Below are 18,493 nucleotides of genomic sequence, written 5' to 3' on the forward strand. Positions count from 1 at the left end.
AGGTGAACTTAGCCTTTAATTCCCTTCCCCAAAATACTGAAAAGCTAGCCATACACATGTTCTTTCAACCTGCAGGCTGAACAATAGAAAATCAATTGGATTCCCCATCCAGTGTCAATGGAGGAATCTCCAGTGCTGGCTACTGAATTCCATTAGCTATGGCACCAGCAGCTGTCTGGAAAGAGCAGAGCTGCCAAAGATCTGACATGATAAAGTCAGCTAATAGTTTTCCACCCAGCGCAATTAATTTTTTAAATCCACATTTGTTGAACTAGGTAGTGCCTGAAGGGTCATCTACATCTTAAAGAACTATCATTATGTGTCAGGTCCAGGGTTCAGCCCCCTGCATCTCCACACACACAAAAAAAAAGGAAACAAAAAAGAAGAACCATCATTACATTTGTTTTAATGTTAAATAAATCCCCATTAATATATGCATCCCTTTGACTGAGACCATGCTGCGAAAAAAAAAATCCTGTGGCACTGAATTAGTGGCTGCTTACAGTGGATATAAAAAGTCTACACACCCCTGTTAAAATGTAAGGTTTCCGTGATGTAAAAGAAAAAAAAAAAAAAAAAAACAGAAATCATTTCAGAACTTTTTTCACCTTTAAATGTGACCTATATATGGTTTTCAGTGGCATAGTTCACACCAGTGCTTGCAGTTCCAGAAAAAAAAAGTAGGACATGTTGCATTTTACCTGCACTGGAAAGCTGTAAATGCATCAAAATTGCACGGGAACGCACATGTCCTTGTTTAAGGATAAGAAGAAAAAAAAAAAAAAAAGAAGGAGGGGGGAAAGCACAAGACTGCACCAAAAACGTGCATGCAAAAAAGCATCTAGAATGTGTCCGAACTGCATTTCTATGGTGTGAACTGGCCCTTAGGTGGAGGGAATTAAAAATAAAAAACAAATTATGGTTGCATAAGTGTGCACACCCTTAAATTATTACTTTGTTGAAGCACCTTTTGATTTTATTACAGCACTCAGTCTTCTTGGGTATGAGTCAGCATGGCACATCTTGACTTGGCAATATTTGTCCACTCTTTGCAAAAACACTTCAAATCTGTCAGATTGCAAGGGCGTCTATTGTATACAGCCCTCTTCATTAACTGGTATTTGGAACTGTTCATAATTCCCTCTACCTTGACTAGGCTCCTGTTCTAGCTGCAGAAAAACAACCCCAAAGCATGATGCTGCCACCACCATGCTTCACAGTAGGTACTGTGTTCTTTTGGTGATGTGCAGCGCCAAACATATCTTTTGGGATTATGGCAAAAAAGTTCAAGCGATTTCCTACACCATAAGAACGATCATAACGGCTGTTTAGCTGCTTAATTGTTTTTATGGGCAGTGAGAGGGGACGTCCCCCTCCCTCCCGTGCTTGTCCAGGTTTGCCGCTGCCATTGGCCAACCGGAGAAGGGATCCGCCGGCCCCAGATGCTGACCATAGAGATTTCCAGTAGACCAGATGGTCCCCGGAGTCTCTATGATCGTTCGGAGGACGGGGGCGATGTTAGGACGTCACACCTGGCCTCTGCATTCGAAAAAAAATGGCACCGCCTCGGCTGGGAAGCTGAGATCTTTTTTTAATTTCAGGCTTCCCAGCCTAGAGATGAGATATGGGGACTTATTGACCCCCATATCTCGCTGTAAAGAGGTTTAAATTCCTTGTAATAAGAATAAAAGTGATTAAAATAAATAAATAAATAAAAAAAAAAAAGTAAAAGAAAAAGTGTCAAACTAGAAAAAAAAAAAAGTAAAGTGCCGCTGTTCCCATGTGCTCGCACGCAGAAGCGAACGCATACGTAAGTCGCACCCACATATGTAAACGGTGTTCCAATCACACATGTAAGGTATCGCCACAAACATTAGAGTGAGAGCAATAATTCTAGACCTCCTCTGTAACTCAAAACATGTAACCAGTCAAATTTTTGAAAGAGTTGCCTATGGTTTTTTTTTTTTTTTTTTTTTAAGTACCGAAGTTTGGCGCCATTCCACAAGTGTGTGCAATTTTATAGCGTGACATGTTAGGTATCTATTTACTCAGCGTATTACCATCTTTCACATTATGCAAAAAAATTGGGCTAACTTTACTGTTTTATTTATTTATTTATTTTTTTTTAAACACGTTTGAAAAATTGCTGCGCAAATACCGTGGGAGATAAAAAGTTGCAACGACTGCCATTTTATTCTCTAAGGTCTCTGCTAAAAAAACATATAATGCTTGGGGGTTCTATGTAATTTTCTAGCAAAAAAATTATGATTTTTACATGTAGGAGAGAAACATCAGAATTGGCCTGGTAGGCAAGTGGTTAATGTTGCTATAGGCTTCTTGGCAGCCTCCCTGACCGGTTTGCCTCTAGTCTTTTCACAAATTTTGCAGGGATGTCCAGTTCTTGGTAATGTCACTGTTGTGCCATATTTTCTCCACTTGATAACTGTCTTCACTGTGTTACATGGTATAGCTAATGCCTTGGAAATTCTTTTGTACCCTTCTCCTTATACCTTTTAACAATGAGATCCCTCTGATGCTTTAGAACAGTGGTTCTCAACTCCTGTCCTCAGGGCCCACTAACAGACCAGATTTTAAGTACTACCTTGGGGAGATACAAACTAGAATACTGCAATCACTGAGCAGCAAATGATATCACCTGTGATGTATTTCAGTTATCTTGCAAACCTGGCCTGTTAGTGGGTCCTGAGGACAGGAGTTGAGAACCACTGCTTTAGAAGCTCTCTGCAGACTATGGCTTTTGCTGTAGGATGTGAAGAAAAGGTCAGGATAGACCTACTAGAATAGCTGAACTTTACTTGGGGTTATTTAGAGGCACTTTAAATGATGGCAGGTGTGTACTGACTCCTATTTACCATGAGTCTGAATGCGATTACTTATTTTTGAACACAGCTACATCCCCAGTTAATAAGCACACTTATGCAACCACATTATTTTATTTTTACTCCCCTCCCTCTAAAATATTTTAGTTTGTTTTTCAATAGAGTTGTACAATTTATAGGTCACATTGAGTCTGCATTTACACCTGAGCGTTTTCAGCTCATAAAACATCTGAAAAAACACCTGAAAAAACGCCCAACAAGCAAAATCCCATTCATTTCAATGGCACCTGTTTACATCTCAGCATTTTGTCACCTGAAGCAGAACATGAGCTTCTTTGAGGCAGATCACAGGCATTTTTCTACCTTTTACATTCGTGACCTGAGCAAAATCGCGGTAAAATCGCTGTAAAACCGTGCACCTTTTAAACGCATAGGTGTGAATGCAGCCTAAAGGTAGAAAAAATTCTGAAATGATTTATCTTTGTCTCATTTTTTTTTACATCACAGAAACCTGACATTTTAATAGCGGTGTCTAGATTTTTTGTATCCACTGTATAAAGCTTGGCCGATGTATCAGAAAGCGCTGCAGGCCTGTGTGATCTTTCGGTTTTATGAAAAAACATCTGCACTGTTGGGCTGTGTTATACACTGGACCAGTCAGGCTTCACTGATCATTCATTAACCTGAAAGATCAGAGCAATGTAACTCTGTGTACTGTATCAGCAGCTGCTTTTACTTTAGCCCCTTCCCGCCGAGCATACGCAGATGTGCGGCCTTGGCTTTCGGGGGTTATACCGGAATGATGCCCGCAGCTGCAAGCATCATCCGGTACCGTTTTTTTTAGAGCGGGCGATTGGCTTTCCAGAAATAACAACCGATGCGGTCAAAAGCCACTCGGCTGTTATCCCGGAGGAGCGGGAGGGGACATCTTCCCCCATCCTGCCGCTCTGATCGGGCCTCCCGTCCCACCGGGAGACGCGATTCGGTACTTCCGACGCCTAGTGACAGACCGGAACAAAGCCGGAAATGGCTTCGTTACAGTCTCCTGAATTTAAACACGGAAGTGACGTCACTTCCTGTTTACTCAGCTGCCAATGGCACTGGTTTTAAAAAAATATATAGTATTCAGAATCGCCGAAAACGGCGATCTGAATACTTCGAAGTGTAAAGGAGGGATTTGGGGTCTTTTAGACCCCTGATCCCTCCATAAAGAGTACCTGTCACTACTTATTACTGTCACAAGGGATTTTTACATTCCTTGTGACTGCAATAAAAGTGATCAATTTTTAAAAAAAAATTTTTAAACACAAATTAATAATGTAAAAATAAATAAAATAAATAAGAAAAAAAAAATCTTTTTTAAAGTGCCCCCGTCCCCGCGAGCTCGCGCAAAGACAACGCATACGGAAGTCGCACCCGCATATGTAAACGGTGTTCAAATCACACATGTGAGGTATCGCCGCGATCGTCAGAGTGAGAGCAATAATTCTAGCACTAGACCTCCTCTGTAACTCTAGCCTGATAACCGTAAAAAAATTTAAAGCGTCGCCTATGGAGATTTTTAGCTACCGTAGATTGTCACCATTCCACGAGTGCGTGCAATTATAAAGCGTAACATGTTTGGTATCTATTTACTCAGCGTAACATCATCTTTCACATTATACAAAAAAATTGGGCTAACTTTACTTTTTCTTTAATTCATGAAAGTGTCTTTTTTCCCCAAAAAGTTGCGTTTAAAACACTGCTGCACAAATACCGCATGACATAAAATATTGCAACAAATTGCCATTTTATTCTCTAGATTCTCTGCTAAAAATATAAATATATATATATATATATATATAATATATATATATATATATATATATATATATAAAAATGTTTGGGGGTTCCAAGTAATTTTCTAGCAAAAAAATACGGATTTTAACTTATAAACACCAAATGTCAGAAATAGGCTTAGTCATGAAAGGGATATATACATGGCCCAGGTAGAAATTTACAAAGTTATTTTCAAAGCTATGAGTGATCTTTTACCATCGTGAATGAAGAAGCAGCACTGAATGCCAAGAACAGTGACATATCGCTCAGCTAGGGAGGGGGGGCTCTGTGCCTGCTGTACCTTCCCCCATAATTTGGGCTTCAAATGGGGGTGGGGTTAAAGCCAGCATATAGAGGTGCATTTTGAGGACAAATGGCCATTCAATCACAACAGGACCGAGTGCACTTGGTCCCCTTGGAAATTAAAAAAAAATAAACAATAAAAAATCTTCTGCAAGGGTACAAATGGAGCAGTGGTTTACCATTTTATAATAGTGGCTTCTATATGATTTTACACCAAGACCTCATTCACAGCAGTTATCGCCTGCTGCCATATATCAAAGCCAAACAGTGTTGCAAGCTTGCTGATGAAATCAAGCTTTTTGGACCATTTGGAATGAAAACAATGAAAATAATTGACATACCTTGGTTCATCATCTTTAGATGATCTCTTTGGACAATATTTCTTCACCAAATTCCTACCAAAAAAAAAAAAAAGTTTTTAGATTATGTTGACCAAAACATGTTTTTTGATAGAGACCCCCCCCCCCCCCGATTTTTATTAAGCGACAAAAAACAAAATAAAAAAAGCAGCTCTTCAATGGCTTGTCAGCTGCAGTTTCCTTTACCTGTGTAGAACGTGTTGTACTTCAAACATCCCTGCAATTATGTCTGAAAAGTGAAATTATGCTTAGACTACTTCAAAGTATTTAGTAAAATTTAAACAAAGCTTCAGCATCATGAAAAAGAATCTACCCATGCTTCAACAATCTGTTCACCAAAAACGCAGATAAACTGGATTTCATACAGCAAGTAATGTGCTGCAACAGGCATAAAATATTCATACATAAATGATTTTCAGGACTTTCTATAGGTCTTTAAGTTGAATTTTTAAATGAAAGTATGAGGCTTGGTTCACACTACAACACGCAGCGGCTACATTCACCGGTTCAGGTCCCTTTTCAACCCAAATTTTTGGCTAAATTTGGATCAGAAACAGACCAAAAAGACGAACAGGGCTCCTGTGCAAATGGCACCATAGTCGCTGCAGAGATGTATGAATCGGCTCCATAGAGAGCAGGTCACAATCTCCTGCTATGCAAAATGAATGCGAGGAAACCCACATCCAATTCACATAGTTGTGAACCCAGCCTGAAGGTTTAGGTAAACTATTACAGGAAACCAATCATGGGATAAATTTCTTTATTACAGGTACGTTTATAGCATTGAAAATTTATGCAGCGCTTTACATATACAGTATAGTGTACATTCACATCAGTCCCTTCCCTCAAGGAGCTTACAATATAGGGTACCCAACTCACATTCATACATACACATACTAGGGCCAATTTAGGCCCAGTTCACACTGGTGAGATTTGTGACATGCATCTTGTGCTCGGAGGTAATGTTAGCAATGCAAACTTCGGGTCTGGTATGGATTTGAGGGCAACCCCATGGCTAAAACAGCGTGGAGGAGCACCCCCCCCCCCAAAATCCATATGAGACCCTTATTCAAGCATGCAGTCTGGCAGGTCAGGAAGTGGGTGGATGAGCAATCCCCCCCCCCCCCCAGAACCTTACCAGGCCACATGCTCTTAACATGGGGGTTTTTTATCATGGTGGCGGCCATTGTGATTGACATTGGATCTACATCGGTGGACAAGATTACATTTTAATAAAGGACGTGTCAAAAACTGCCTCATGTTTTTTGTTACACTACACTGGTTTTTGTTTGGGTGGCCCCGAAGCACCCCCCATGTTGAGGGCATGGGGCCTGGTATGGTTCGGGGGGGCTACTCGTCCCCCCCCCCCCAACCTTTCCTGATCTGTGCCAGGCTGCATGCTCAGATAAAGGGTCAGTATGGATTTTGAGGGGACCCCACGCCATTTTTTTTTTAAATACATTTTGGCGTGGGGTTCCCCTCAAAATCCGTATCAGACCCTTCGGGTTGCTGTAAAAAAAAAACACAAAAAACAAAAAAGCACAACAAAAAAGCACAACAAAAAACACATGTATGCTCCAGCCAGGTAGTGCCATGGTTTGGATTCTGAGGACCCTAGTGCTGCCAGGCAGAGTTGCTGACCACTTAGCCATTGATAAAGACAGTCATTGCCAACCAAAAATGCAAGCTTCTCTGGCTTTCAAGCTGAACCTCTAGCTTCAAAACCTTCAAGTACACAGATAAGGACTTCAGATATTACTCTGACATTTCTGACCTGAACACTTGGTCTGGGTCATCAGAAAATACTGAAACTAGCATCTGTGTTGTATTTAAAGAGATTTGTGTCCCTGTTAAAAGTATATGCGAACACTTATAGTGTAAAATAGAGATAAAATAGGAAATGTGCATGTGTGTGCGCAGGCGTGTGTTTATATCGAATATGTATCTAATTAGAAATATTTATTTATTTTTTTTTTTTTTTAGACATTACAAAACCTCTGTTTTCAGCTGCATATGGCTGGGGGGCATGTTAGCACAAGTCTGATCATTGGACGATTGCCAGAAAACTGACCACACTGGAATGGATGTGATTTCATGCCTAGCTTGGTTTTGGTTTTCAAAAAAGAAAAAAAAAAAAAAAAAAAAGGAAAGCAGGGGGGACTGGCAGGATCGCCAGGTATTTCAAACAAAGAAAAGAAAAACGAGAACAGGATACTTTTTATTACAAGTAAATGGTACAACAGGCACATATCAGGAATATGAAATGTTGGGGTAACATTCTTTAACCCCTTGACGCAGATGTAACACATATACGGCCCCACTGCACGGGGCTAAATTCCGTAGGGCAGCATATATGTGCCTTTGTGCTGGGAGCATGCCGCACAGGACACTCCCAGCACAGAGGCTGGGGTCTCATAGAGAGCCCCCAGCCCCCATACTAAATGAATGGGACCCAGAACTCCCGATTCCGAGTCACCTGATCACTGTGGTAGCCTCTGATTGGCTACCACCGTGATCAGTCACTGTAAAGCTGGCCCCTGTGTTTCTCTCTCTGTGAATGGAGAGGAAAGATACAATGTTTCTTTCTTTTACCTTGCAGAGAGAAAAAAGTGTTTGTTAAAAAAAAGAAAAAATACCTAGATCAAGGTTTGATCTAGGTCAGTGCCAGGATTAGTGTTTGGGTCAAGTAAGGATAAAAGGTCAAGGTCAGTATATTTTGGGCAGGATTTTTTTTTTTTTTAATTGTCATCAGTTAGTGTGTTTATTTTAGGTAGGACAAAAAAAAAGAAAAAGCAAAATGTGCACTACTGTTTCTGGGCTGTACTCTGGGTACAAACAACAAAATAACATGCACATATGTGGTATTGCTGCGAAACCACAGGAGCAGAAGAATTTTATTTTGGGTTGTTCTTTGGCGGTAGGTTATGGTAGTAACAAGAAATACAGCTAAAATAATTTTTTTTTTTACTATTTTATTTTGAGCAAGTTTTCCTTTGACAATAAAAACAAAAATCCGGAGCTATCCATTACCAATTACCACCAAATGAAAGCCCAATTTGTCCTGAAAAAAAAAAAAAAAAAAAAAGGTATAAACTAGGGCTGCAACTAAAGATTATTTAAATAATCGATTAGTTGGCCGATTATGGTTTAGATTAATCGATGTGTATCATTTATCTAATATGTAAAGTTTAAAAGAAGACAATTTATTCTTCAATAGTTATATGCAGTGGTAAATATAAATAACCAGCTACTGTATATGGTAAGGGAACAAAAAATCAAATCCATGCTGAGAATACAGGATATACATACTATTAGATGGTAAAAATAGTACATATCAGAGATCACATTTAAAAAATAAAAATATATATATTTTTTAAAGATCTTCAAGGCTACCCGCACCTGCTGCCACTTATGCTAGCCATACAGGAACACATTTTTCCTTTAAAAAAAAAAAAAAAAAAAAAAGTTTGTTTTAAGAACATTCCTTTGATTTTCTAATTGTTAGTGGGGTCAAATCGACATTTAATTTTTCTTTTGAAGGAGCAAAAACTTTGAAAAAACTTTTCCAGATGGAACAAATTTTTGGACAGTATGTGGTTTGTGTTCAGAAAACACATTTCTTTTAAAATTGAATGTTTAAAGCAAGTGAAATTTTCAAATGACATTCGTCCATTTATCGAACATAAAAATAATTTTCATACGGATATTCAAACGAATATTCTCGTCCAAAAATAGATACGTATATGGCCAGCATAGAACATTTAGTAGCAGCAGCATGCAGTTTCACCTGTCATGATGGGGTTTAAAAAAAAAAAAATAAAAAACACATGGGAGATGGCGTCGCTTTAACTGACAATTGCGCGGTCGTGCAACGCGGTACCCAAACAAAATGGACATCCTTTTTTCCCACAAATAGAGCTTTCTTTTGGTGGTATTTGATCACCTCTGCGTTTTTTGGGGGGTTTTTTTGAGCTATAAACAAAAAAAAAACAAAAAAAAAAACACAACAGAGTCCACCGGACCCGCCCGCCATCTCCCATGCACAGACCACCGCTACGGCGGTTCATGCAGGAGAGCCGACCTGCCGCAGTATGACGACGCTGGCTGGTCGGCAAGTGGTTAAAGTAATAGTAAAGGCCGAGACTTTTATGGATATAATAATTTTAACCAGCGCTTCTGGCTCCTCCTGCCTTCAGGGTGCCCATATAGCAAGCCGCAAAGCATAGTATAGAGTGCCCCTATAGCAAGGTAAAAAAAAAAACTTCTGCCTTTAAAATCACTTTAAGGCTGGGTACACACACATGCGGCCGCAGGTTCGTGCCTGGGGTCCGGTGCGTCTCTGTTCATCGGTTCAGGTGCGTTTCAGGTCTGAATTTTTGCCTGAATTTGCATACCTGAATCGGACCCAAACACGCACAGGACCCTTTTTTTAATCCGGACCGTAGCCACCCCGGACATGGTGTGAATGGGAACCCAAACTTTAGCTTCATTCACACCTGAGCAGAGTGACTTTTTATTAGGGAGCTTTTGAGCATTTTTAGAAGTGTATTAGAAGCATATTACAAGCTTTACAGCTTTTTTGTTTAGCCAAAAGAAAGCACTAGGGGGAGGAGAGGTGGAGGAGATTAAGGGTGGAGAGCTGCTGTTTGAGTAGAAAACGTGCAGCAAAATGCTCATGTTGCACATTTTCAGGCATTCCCATTGAAGTCTGAGAGTCCAAATCCACCTCCATTCTGCCAAAAAGAAGCCTGTGTACTTTGAGTGACGGGCGTTTTGCTTCAGTTGACAGAACGCTCAGATGTGAACAGGGGCCATTGAAATTAATGTGATTTGTATTAAGGGTTTAGCACATCAAGCTTCAAGCAGAAAATCGCTCAGGTGTGAACGAGGCCAAATCCCTGCCTTCTCCTGCCCAGGACTACATGTCCCATGAGGCATTGCTCCTCACACATTCACAAGTTTTCAGGCACTTACTGGCATGTATGAATGGTACACTGACCTGTATGTGTGCTGCACTGTAATTTCTGATATGTAAACAAATAATGCATTCTGTATGCAGGCCAACTAAATGGCTAACAACTATTTTCATAAACGATTATGTCGACTAGTTTCAGCCCTAGAATAATTCACGGGGATGCACAAAGTAGTTTTACAAACATGTAAAAGTTGCAAACTTGTGCTTAGGCATGAAAATTGGTTTTACCCTCAGGCGTGAAGAGGTTAAGAATCCACCGTTGCCTATCAAATCTTTCAGCCAGACCGCACCACCCCCCCAAGCAAACTGCAGCTCCTCCATGAGATCAAAGTGGCTGCAAACATTGAACATGTATTAATGTCATCGATGACTAAGCCTGTAAAAATGAAATGTGTCAGGGGGCAGGGCCCTCTAGGGTTCATATGTTGATGAACAAAGTTTGTCCACAAGAGTGACGTCATTAATGTGACTTACTTTTATGAACTGGACATACAAAACATACTCCTCCTAGCACAGAGCACTTGCTGGGAGAATATTTGTGTATGGATTGAAGAGCTGCACGATTCTGGCTAAAATGACAAATATATATATATATATATATATATATATATACACACACACATCGTTTTGGAGGTTAAAAGTCATTTTTGAGAAAAAAAAAATTCTGATTTTAACTTGTAAGCCAACAAGTGTCAGAAAAAGGTTTAGTCTTTAAGTGGTTAAAGACAGACAGAAGTTCATTCCTTTAATCTATTCTAAAAGAACAAAATGTTACAATGTTTCTCTTTATCTCACCTGAGCAATGTTGTAATAAACTAGCAGGCTGCCTGTTATTTTATTTTTATTTATTTTTTATAGCTGTCGGCTTGAGCAGAGAACTCTCTGCACTGAATCAAGGAAATGCTGTGTTAAGATCACGAGGGGGGTTGAATTGCAATGTTGATTTTTTTTTAACGATTAATTGTGCAGCTCTAGTTTGAAGGTGTTATAATAGATATTTACTCAAATGTTAAGATTGAAGATAGGTTAAAAAAACACTACCTATCCTGAAAACTGCTTCCTGCTACAGGAACAGGGTAAAAAAATAAAAATAAATCAGGGGTATGCTGTAGAGGGGGAAGAGGGAAGTTTGGAGATGTATTTGAATAATGCCCTGACATACGTTTTAACCACAAATATGATCTGGAGTCATCCTTTCACATGACAACATACCTAAACCCACACTGGGCGACCTGCAATCCTAAACTTGTAAACAAAATGAAATAATAATATTCTCATCAACAAATTATAATCCACAGGAATCCTACTATGGAATAAAAGCATTACAAAAAACATTTGATATGATTAAAACTGAAAACTTTAGTGAAGAAGAGGACAATGACCACCGTAATGTCATCCTTCATGTTTGTATAATCACATCTACCCTCTCAGGCTCATGCGAATACTAAAGCTACTGCAAGCAGAACACAGTGAGGTTTATTCTGAAGGAAATACTAGAAGCCATTTCATCTCCCTAAACTCAGCATTACATTCTACTGTCACTTTGGAAAAACATCTCACACACAATACAAAGCAAATTAGTGATTCCAGCCATCCCAAAGCACACTGTTTACAACTTGCAAATCATTTTCCCCAATAGAGGTTTAGCTGCTACTTTTTTTTGTTGTCATTTTTGCCCATGCAGATTCTAAACACACCTCATTATCATTCATTAGGTGAAATCCATAACAATGTGGTATCTTGGCAACCAAGCATTAGCCCTTTCAGAAAGGGTCCCTCTGGCATTTACAGATAGCAGGAAGTAAACTGGCTCACAAGAGCATGCAAATAAAAGGTGATGACTTCTTAATTCTGGCTACCAGGGAGAATCTTCTAGAAACTTGCTCAAGGATTGCTTTCCAAATTTCGTGAGTTAATTTGATAGCTCTTTCCTTGCAGCAAGGGAGAAATACGAAAGAGAAGGAATGGGTAGACACTTACACATTTGAAAAGGGTATACAGATTAACTGAAAGTGTAAAAAGTTTACCCCCTCCTCTTCAGCTTTAATGTTAAAGCGGAACTTTACCCATAACAACTTGATAAACAATAATGTTCTTTAACCACTTCACCCCCTGGAAGATTTTACCCCCTTCCTGACCAGAGCACTTTTTGCGATTCGGCACTGCGTCGCTTTAACTGACAATTGTGCGGTCGTGCGACGTTGCTCCCAAACAAAATTGATGTCCTTTTTTCCCCACAAATAGAGCTTTCTTTTGGTGGTATTTGGTCACCTCTGCGATTTTTTATTTTTTGCACTATAAACAAAATAAGAGTGTCAATTTTGAAAAAAAAAAACGCATTATTTTTTACATTTTTCTATAATAAATATCCCCCAAAAATATATTAAAAAAAACATTTTTTTCCCTCAGTTTAGGCCGATATGTATTCTTCTACATATTTTTGGTAAAAAAAAAAAAAATATCACAATAAGCGTTTATTGATTGGTTTGCACAAAAGTTATAGCGTTTACAAAATAGGGGATAGTTTTATGGCATTTTTATAATTTTTTTTTTTTTTTTTTAACTAGTAACGGCGGCGATCAGCGATTTTTATTGCGAATGCGACATTATGGCGGACACATCGGACAATTTTGACACATTTTTGGGACCATTGTCATTTATACAGCAATCAGTGCTATAAAAATGCACTGATTCCTGTATAAATGACACTGGCAGTGAAGGGGTTAACCACTAGGGGGCAGGGAGGGGTTAAGTCAGTACTAGGGAGTGTTTTCTAACTGTAGGGGGGATGGGCTAGCTGTGACACGTCACTGATCTCTGCTCCTGATGACAGGGAGCAGAGATCAGTGACACTGTCACTAGGCAGAACGGGGAGATGCTGTTTACAACAGCATCTCCCCGTTCGTCCTCTCCGTGAGGCGATCGCGGGTATCCCCGCGGCGATCGAGTCCGCAGGACCCGACTCACGGAGCTGCCAGCCGCCGCGCGTGCCGCTGCCGCCGCGCATGCGATGGCACGGCGGAAAATTCAAAGGGACGTACCTGTACGCCCATTTGCCCAGCCGTGCCATTCTGTCGACGTACAATGGCGTGCGCCAGTCGGGAAGTGGTTAACCGCTTCCCGACCACCTCAAGCAGATATACTGCGGCAGAAGGGCACATACAGGCAGATTAATGTACCTGTACGTTGCCCTTTAAGAGGCGGTTTGAGGGCGCGCGCCGCCAGAGGGGTGCGCCCGCCGGGAGCTCCATGACTGTGATACCCGCGATCGTCTCATGTGAGGAAGAATGGGGAGATGCTATGTAAACAAGCATCTCCCCATTTTGCCTAATGATGCTGTCACTGATCACAGCTCCCTGTAATCGGGAATGGTGATCAGTAACGTGTCACACACAGCCCCTCCCCCTACAGTTAGAATCACTCCCTAGGGGACACACTTAACCCCTACAGCACCAATTAGTGGTTAATCCCTTCACTGCCAGTGACATTTTTACAGTAATCAATACAATTTTTTAGCATTGATCGCTGTATTAATGCCAATGGTCCCATAAATGTGTCAAAATTGTCCAATGTGTCCGCCATAATGTCGCATTCACGATAAAAATCGCTGATCGCCGCCATTACTAGTATAAAAAAAAAAATATCAAAAATGCCATACAACCATCCCCTATTTTGTAGACACTATAACTTTTGCGCATACGCTTATTGCGATTTTTTTTACCATAAATATGTAGAAGAATACGTATCGGCCTAAACTGAGGAAAAATGTTTTTTTATATATTTTTTGAGGATATTATTGCAAAAAGTAAAAAATAATGTGTTTTTTTTCAAAATTTCGCTATTTTTTTGTTTATAGCGCAAAAAATAAAAAACTGCAGAGGTGATCAAATACCACCAAAAGAAAGCTCTATGTGTGGGAAAAAAAGGCCGTCAATTTTGTTTGGGAGCCACGTTGCACAACCTCGCAATTGTCAGTTAAAGCGACGTAGTACCGAATCGCAAAAATTGCTCTGGTCTTTGGCCAGCCAAATACAGGGCCCTTTTACCCCCTCCCTGACCAGGCTAATTTTCAGCTATCAGCGCTGTAACACTTTGAATGACAATTGCGCAGTCATGCAACACTGTACCCATATGACATTTCTATAATTTTTTTCCAAACAGAGCTCTCTTTTGGGGGTAATCACCGCAGGGTTTTTTATTTTTTGCTAAAAAAAGACAAATTTTTGAAAAACAAAAAGTTTAGTTTGTCGGAAAGTTGTAAATAAGGAATTTTTCTCCTTGATTGATGTGTGCTGGTGAGGCGCCACGCATGGGTACCCGGTGAGGCGCCACCAATATGCTGCACTGATAGGCACAAATTTGCATCACTAATGGGCACAGATTGGAGTCACTGGTCCAGATGCATCAAAACAAAAGGTGTGCAAAGGGTTTAGAAAGCAGCTACAGCCTAAATATATAAGCTTTTACCCTGCAAGCATGCTGCACAGAAGGACACTTATTTTGTGACAGAGCTACAGCTCTCCTATCAGCAAGAAGCATCAGCTTTGCTAATTGCAGAGCTATAGGACTGACATTCCTGGGGTCACAGCTGACTTGTGTAGAGACCACTGCTTCCACATGGAGTACAAAGGTCATTCTCTACAGTATGCGGAGGACAGACTATACTTGCTAAAGAAAAAAACATTGCTGTGTACTAGAGCTGCATGACTAATCTTTTTTTTTTTTTTTTTTTTAAAGTGGAGTTCCACCCACTTTTACAACTCTTCAGCATCCCTCATTAAACTGTGCACTGTAAACGAATTGGATATTTTTTTATTTTATTTCTCAGTACCTACTGTATATCTGCCGTATTCATTTTTCACTTCCTCCTCCCTGGCCGCGGCCCATCGCATCATTTCCCGTTTGCAATGCCTCCTGGGAAGGGGAGGCAACTTCCTCTGACACTGCCGTTGCTATGGAAACCTGACCTGAAACCTATTACACTGCACTTGTGCTGCACTGAGCATGTGCAAGATATGCAAGGATGATATCCAGGAAGAAATACAGTCTGGCTTCAGATGCCCACACTTAATATGGCCACGGCCTGCTGTAAGTTTATAAAATAACAAACTACTGCTATAAACTAACAAAACAGACCTTAGTTTACAGACTAACTTTACTAGAATACATTAAGCTTGTGTATTATAGGGGTATTTTTATTTAAAAAGTATAATTTCGTCCGGACCACCACTTTAAAACGTGATACCCATTTCCACGATTCTATGTAAACCCGTTGTCTGCTCACTCACAGCTGTCAAAAAAATAAATGAAAAATAAAAAAGAGCCTCCGGGAAATGTTTATCAACATTCCTCAGAAATAACTAGAAAAATGGTATCATTTGGTTCTATTAGATCAAAGAGATAAACTCCGGTCTGCAAATAAGGTCAGTTTAACCTCTTAAAGTGTAAGTAAACCCTCCTATTGTTTTCAGCCAAGGAAGCTGCCATCTTTACCTCTGTTTAATCTACAAGTGCCATGATGCTGCACATGTGATCAGTTATGACACCAGCCATTGGATGGTTTGACAGTTTGGTTGAGAGTACAACCATTGGGAGTGTTACATTTCAATGGATGGTTTACTTCTGCTTTAAAGAGGAAATGCAGTCTGCTCACATAATTTGTAACAAAAACATACCATTCCGAATCTTCCTTCCAACCACTTTGCATATTATTTTATACATATTGTGATTCTGTACTTGCCAAATATGCTGCAGAAATCTCCCTCCACTAAGTCTGCTGCAGCCATTTTAACTGTTGGCAGCTAAAGCTGCTGCCTGTTCACTTCCTGGAGTTACACAGACACACAATCCAACCAATAAAATACAGTCAGTCAGTCATTCCTTGCCCTGCAGACTCAAGTACGCAAAGGGGTAGGGGGATGTTCATGACATCAATGACCCAATATGGCCAAATGTCCACATTAGGTCAATGTCATGGTCTTGCATGCTCTGCTATGGGATTTGCAGTGAGGATGTGTGTGGAAGAGGCTGTCAATGATTACAGAAGAGCAGCCCACAGTCTCAGATGCCCGATTGGCACACAGAACAGGAGAGAACACTTTGTAGCCATGCTTTTGCTTGATTAATGGGAACTTTCCCAGGTAGTTTAGTCACATGCATTGCAAAAGGCAAACAAGCAGGATGGATTGAATAGAAATTTTACACTTTATGAAACTTCTATTGCACAAGAAGTTTACACAATAACAAAGGGAAACCTGCTGTTGCTGATCTACTTCTGAAAATAATCTTTGGCTGTAAAACATCTTCTGGTTTCAATGCTTTAAGCCACTATATTTTTTTTTCCTATTGTTTTGAAGAAGGAACAGAATATTCAAAAATGCATAAATGGAAACTTCTAAAGACTCTTGGAAAAGGCAATTTTAAAATCATAAAGCATAAAATAAGGCAGAGAGCAATGTGCCAAGTGAAATAACATGTAGCAACCAGCTAGAAACCATTCACTAGCTTGAAACACTAAGTAGCTAGATGCTGAATTCTGGATGCTCTGCAGTACTATATACTGTATATCTTAGCTGCTTTTCCCATTTGATCTTAACATGAAGCTTGAAGTCTCCAAGTGGATTCACACTGAAAATTTTACTTGAAATTAGTACTCAAGAAGGACACAATACATTTTTACCTTGAGACCAAAAGGGGGAACATTTTGGCTTGGGCGTTGCCCTGTAAACGGTTTCCCTTTGTATTGAGAGCACAGGACAGAGTTCCACACAGGAAGTGAAAGTTTTGTTTATCATGGATAACTGAAAAAGGTACAGGAAAAATGCCATGCCTGCACAACTAAGATTTAACAAGAAGCTGTGAATGTCACTGCTAATTAAAGCACAAAACAAGCAGGGGAAGGAGAATGTGTCTTACAGATAGCTCGTGTTCTTAGCGTGCAAGAACTCCGTAAGCTTAACAAAAAAAACAGCTGCTAATACGATTTAGGAACAACCTTGCTAAACTCTGACAGTCCTCCCATGCTGGATTCAGACCTTTGTGTTTTTGCTTGAGGGGTTTCCAATCAATGGAACCGCATCAAAACGCATTCATTAATTTGCCTTATCAGGCACATAAACGCATCATGATAAGTGGTATGCTGCCTGTTGACATTCAACACAAAGTGCATTGCAACAAGCATTAAAAACGCGATAACAGATTAACGCACACTGACATGCATTTTGATGGGTTTCTATTGATTTCAATGGAAAATGTATCAGCGGAAAAAAAGGCATACGTAGGTGTGAACCCAGCCCTAAAGCTCCACTCCAGAGACATAAAAAAAAAAAATAGAAGTTTTACCAGTTGCTATTACCCAAAAATTTCTTTAAGCAGAAGTAAAGTTTATCTGAGAACCATAAACCAAACATGTCTCCATGTTTGATTTTGCTGAGAAATCACTTTGAAAAACACCCCCTACCATTTCACGTAAGGGAAAATTGTTCATGTAGCAGGTTCTTCCTGGAACCCATCTGCCGTTAGCTTAGGCATACAGACAAGAGAGTGTGCTTAGCAGAGAAAACCCCTTCTGAAGACTGCAGGGATTATGACATTTGCCTAGACCTGGAAATCAGGAAGTAACTGAAGACATGTAAAAATAAATAAAAAAAAAGGTAATTATGATATACTTTCCTATCTATGTAATAATGCTAGCAGCATAAGGTCAAAAATAGACAATGTCGAGTAAGAGTTTAGTTCGGCTTTAGTTTGAAAAGTCATGGTTATGCTCCATTGACTGGCTGCCAGAATGTGGCAGCCCTCACATTTTCTACTTGCCTAGTGGAAAATGAGGGTATGGCGAGCGTGGGCTGCCTCGGAGGGGGGTGGGCACCGCTGGCAGGCAGGGTTGAATGGGAGCCGTTCTCCCAGCGATCGCCCCGGGGGAAGAGAGTGTGGAGTTAGAGGATTGCTGCTGGACCACAGAGCAGGGATAGCCCGCTGCCTGTAACAGCTTACATTAGAATTGCTTCCGTTCGCCGTCACATACAGCCCCGCCTTCTGATCCGACACCTGTGATAGACAGAATGCTGGTCCAATGCTGGGATGTGTTCTGTCTATCACAGGTGTCAGGTCAGGAGGCTGGGCTATGTGATGGCGAGCGCAGGCAATTCTAATGTAAGCTTTTATAGTGGGATATTCCCTCTGTGTGATCCGGCAAC

General features: G+C 40.3%; 1 protein-coding gene across 4 annotated transcripts in view; it reads right to left on the reverse strand.

Moving 5' to 3' along the window:
* FNBP1L (formin binding protein 1 like) overlaps nucleotides 1–18,493 on the reverse strand; it is a 305,643-nt gene that overhangs the window by 99,070 nt on the left and 188,080 nt on the right. For all 4 annotated transcript variants that reach the window (XM_073593122.1, XM_073593119.1, XM_073593121.1 and 1 more), the window contains exon 3: nucleotides 5,303–5,356. In XM_073593122.1, coding sequence (XP_073449223.1) covers nucleotides 5,303–5,356 — 54 coding nt within the window. The remainder of the gene's footprint in view (nucleotides 1–5,302; nucleotides 5,357–18,493) is intronic.

This window comes from Aquarana catesbeiana, linkage group LG07 (assembly GCF_042186555.1).
Source record: "Aquarana catesbeiana isolate 2022-GZ linkage group LG07, ASM4218655v1, whole genome shotgun sequence".
In the NCBI taxonomy this organism is placed as follows: Eukaryota; Metazoa; Chordata; class Amphibia; order Anura; family Ranidae; genus Aquarana; species Aquarana catesbeiana.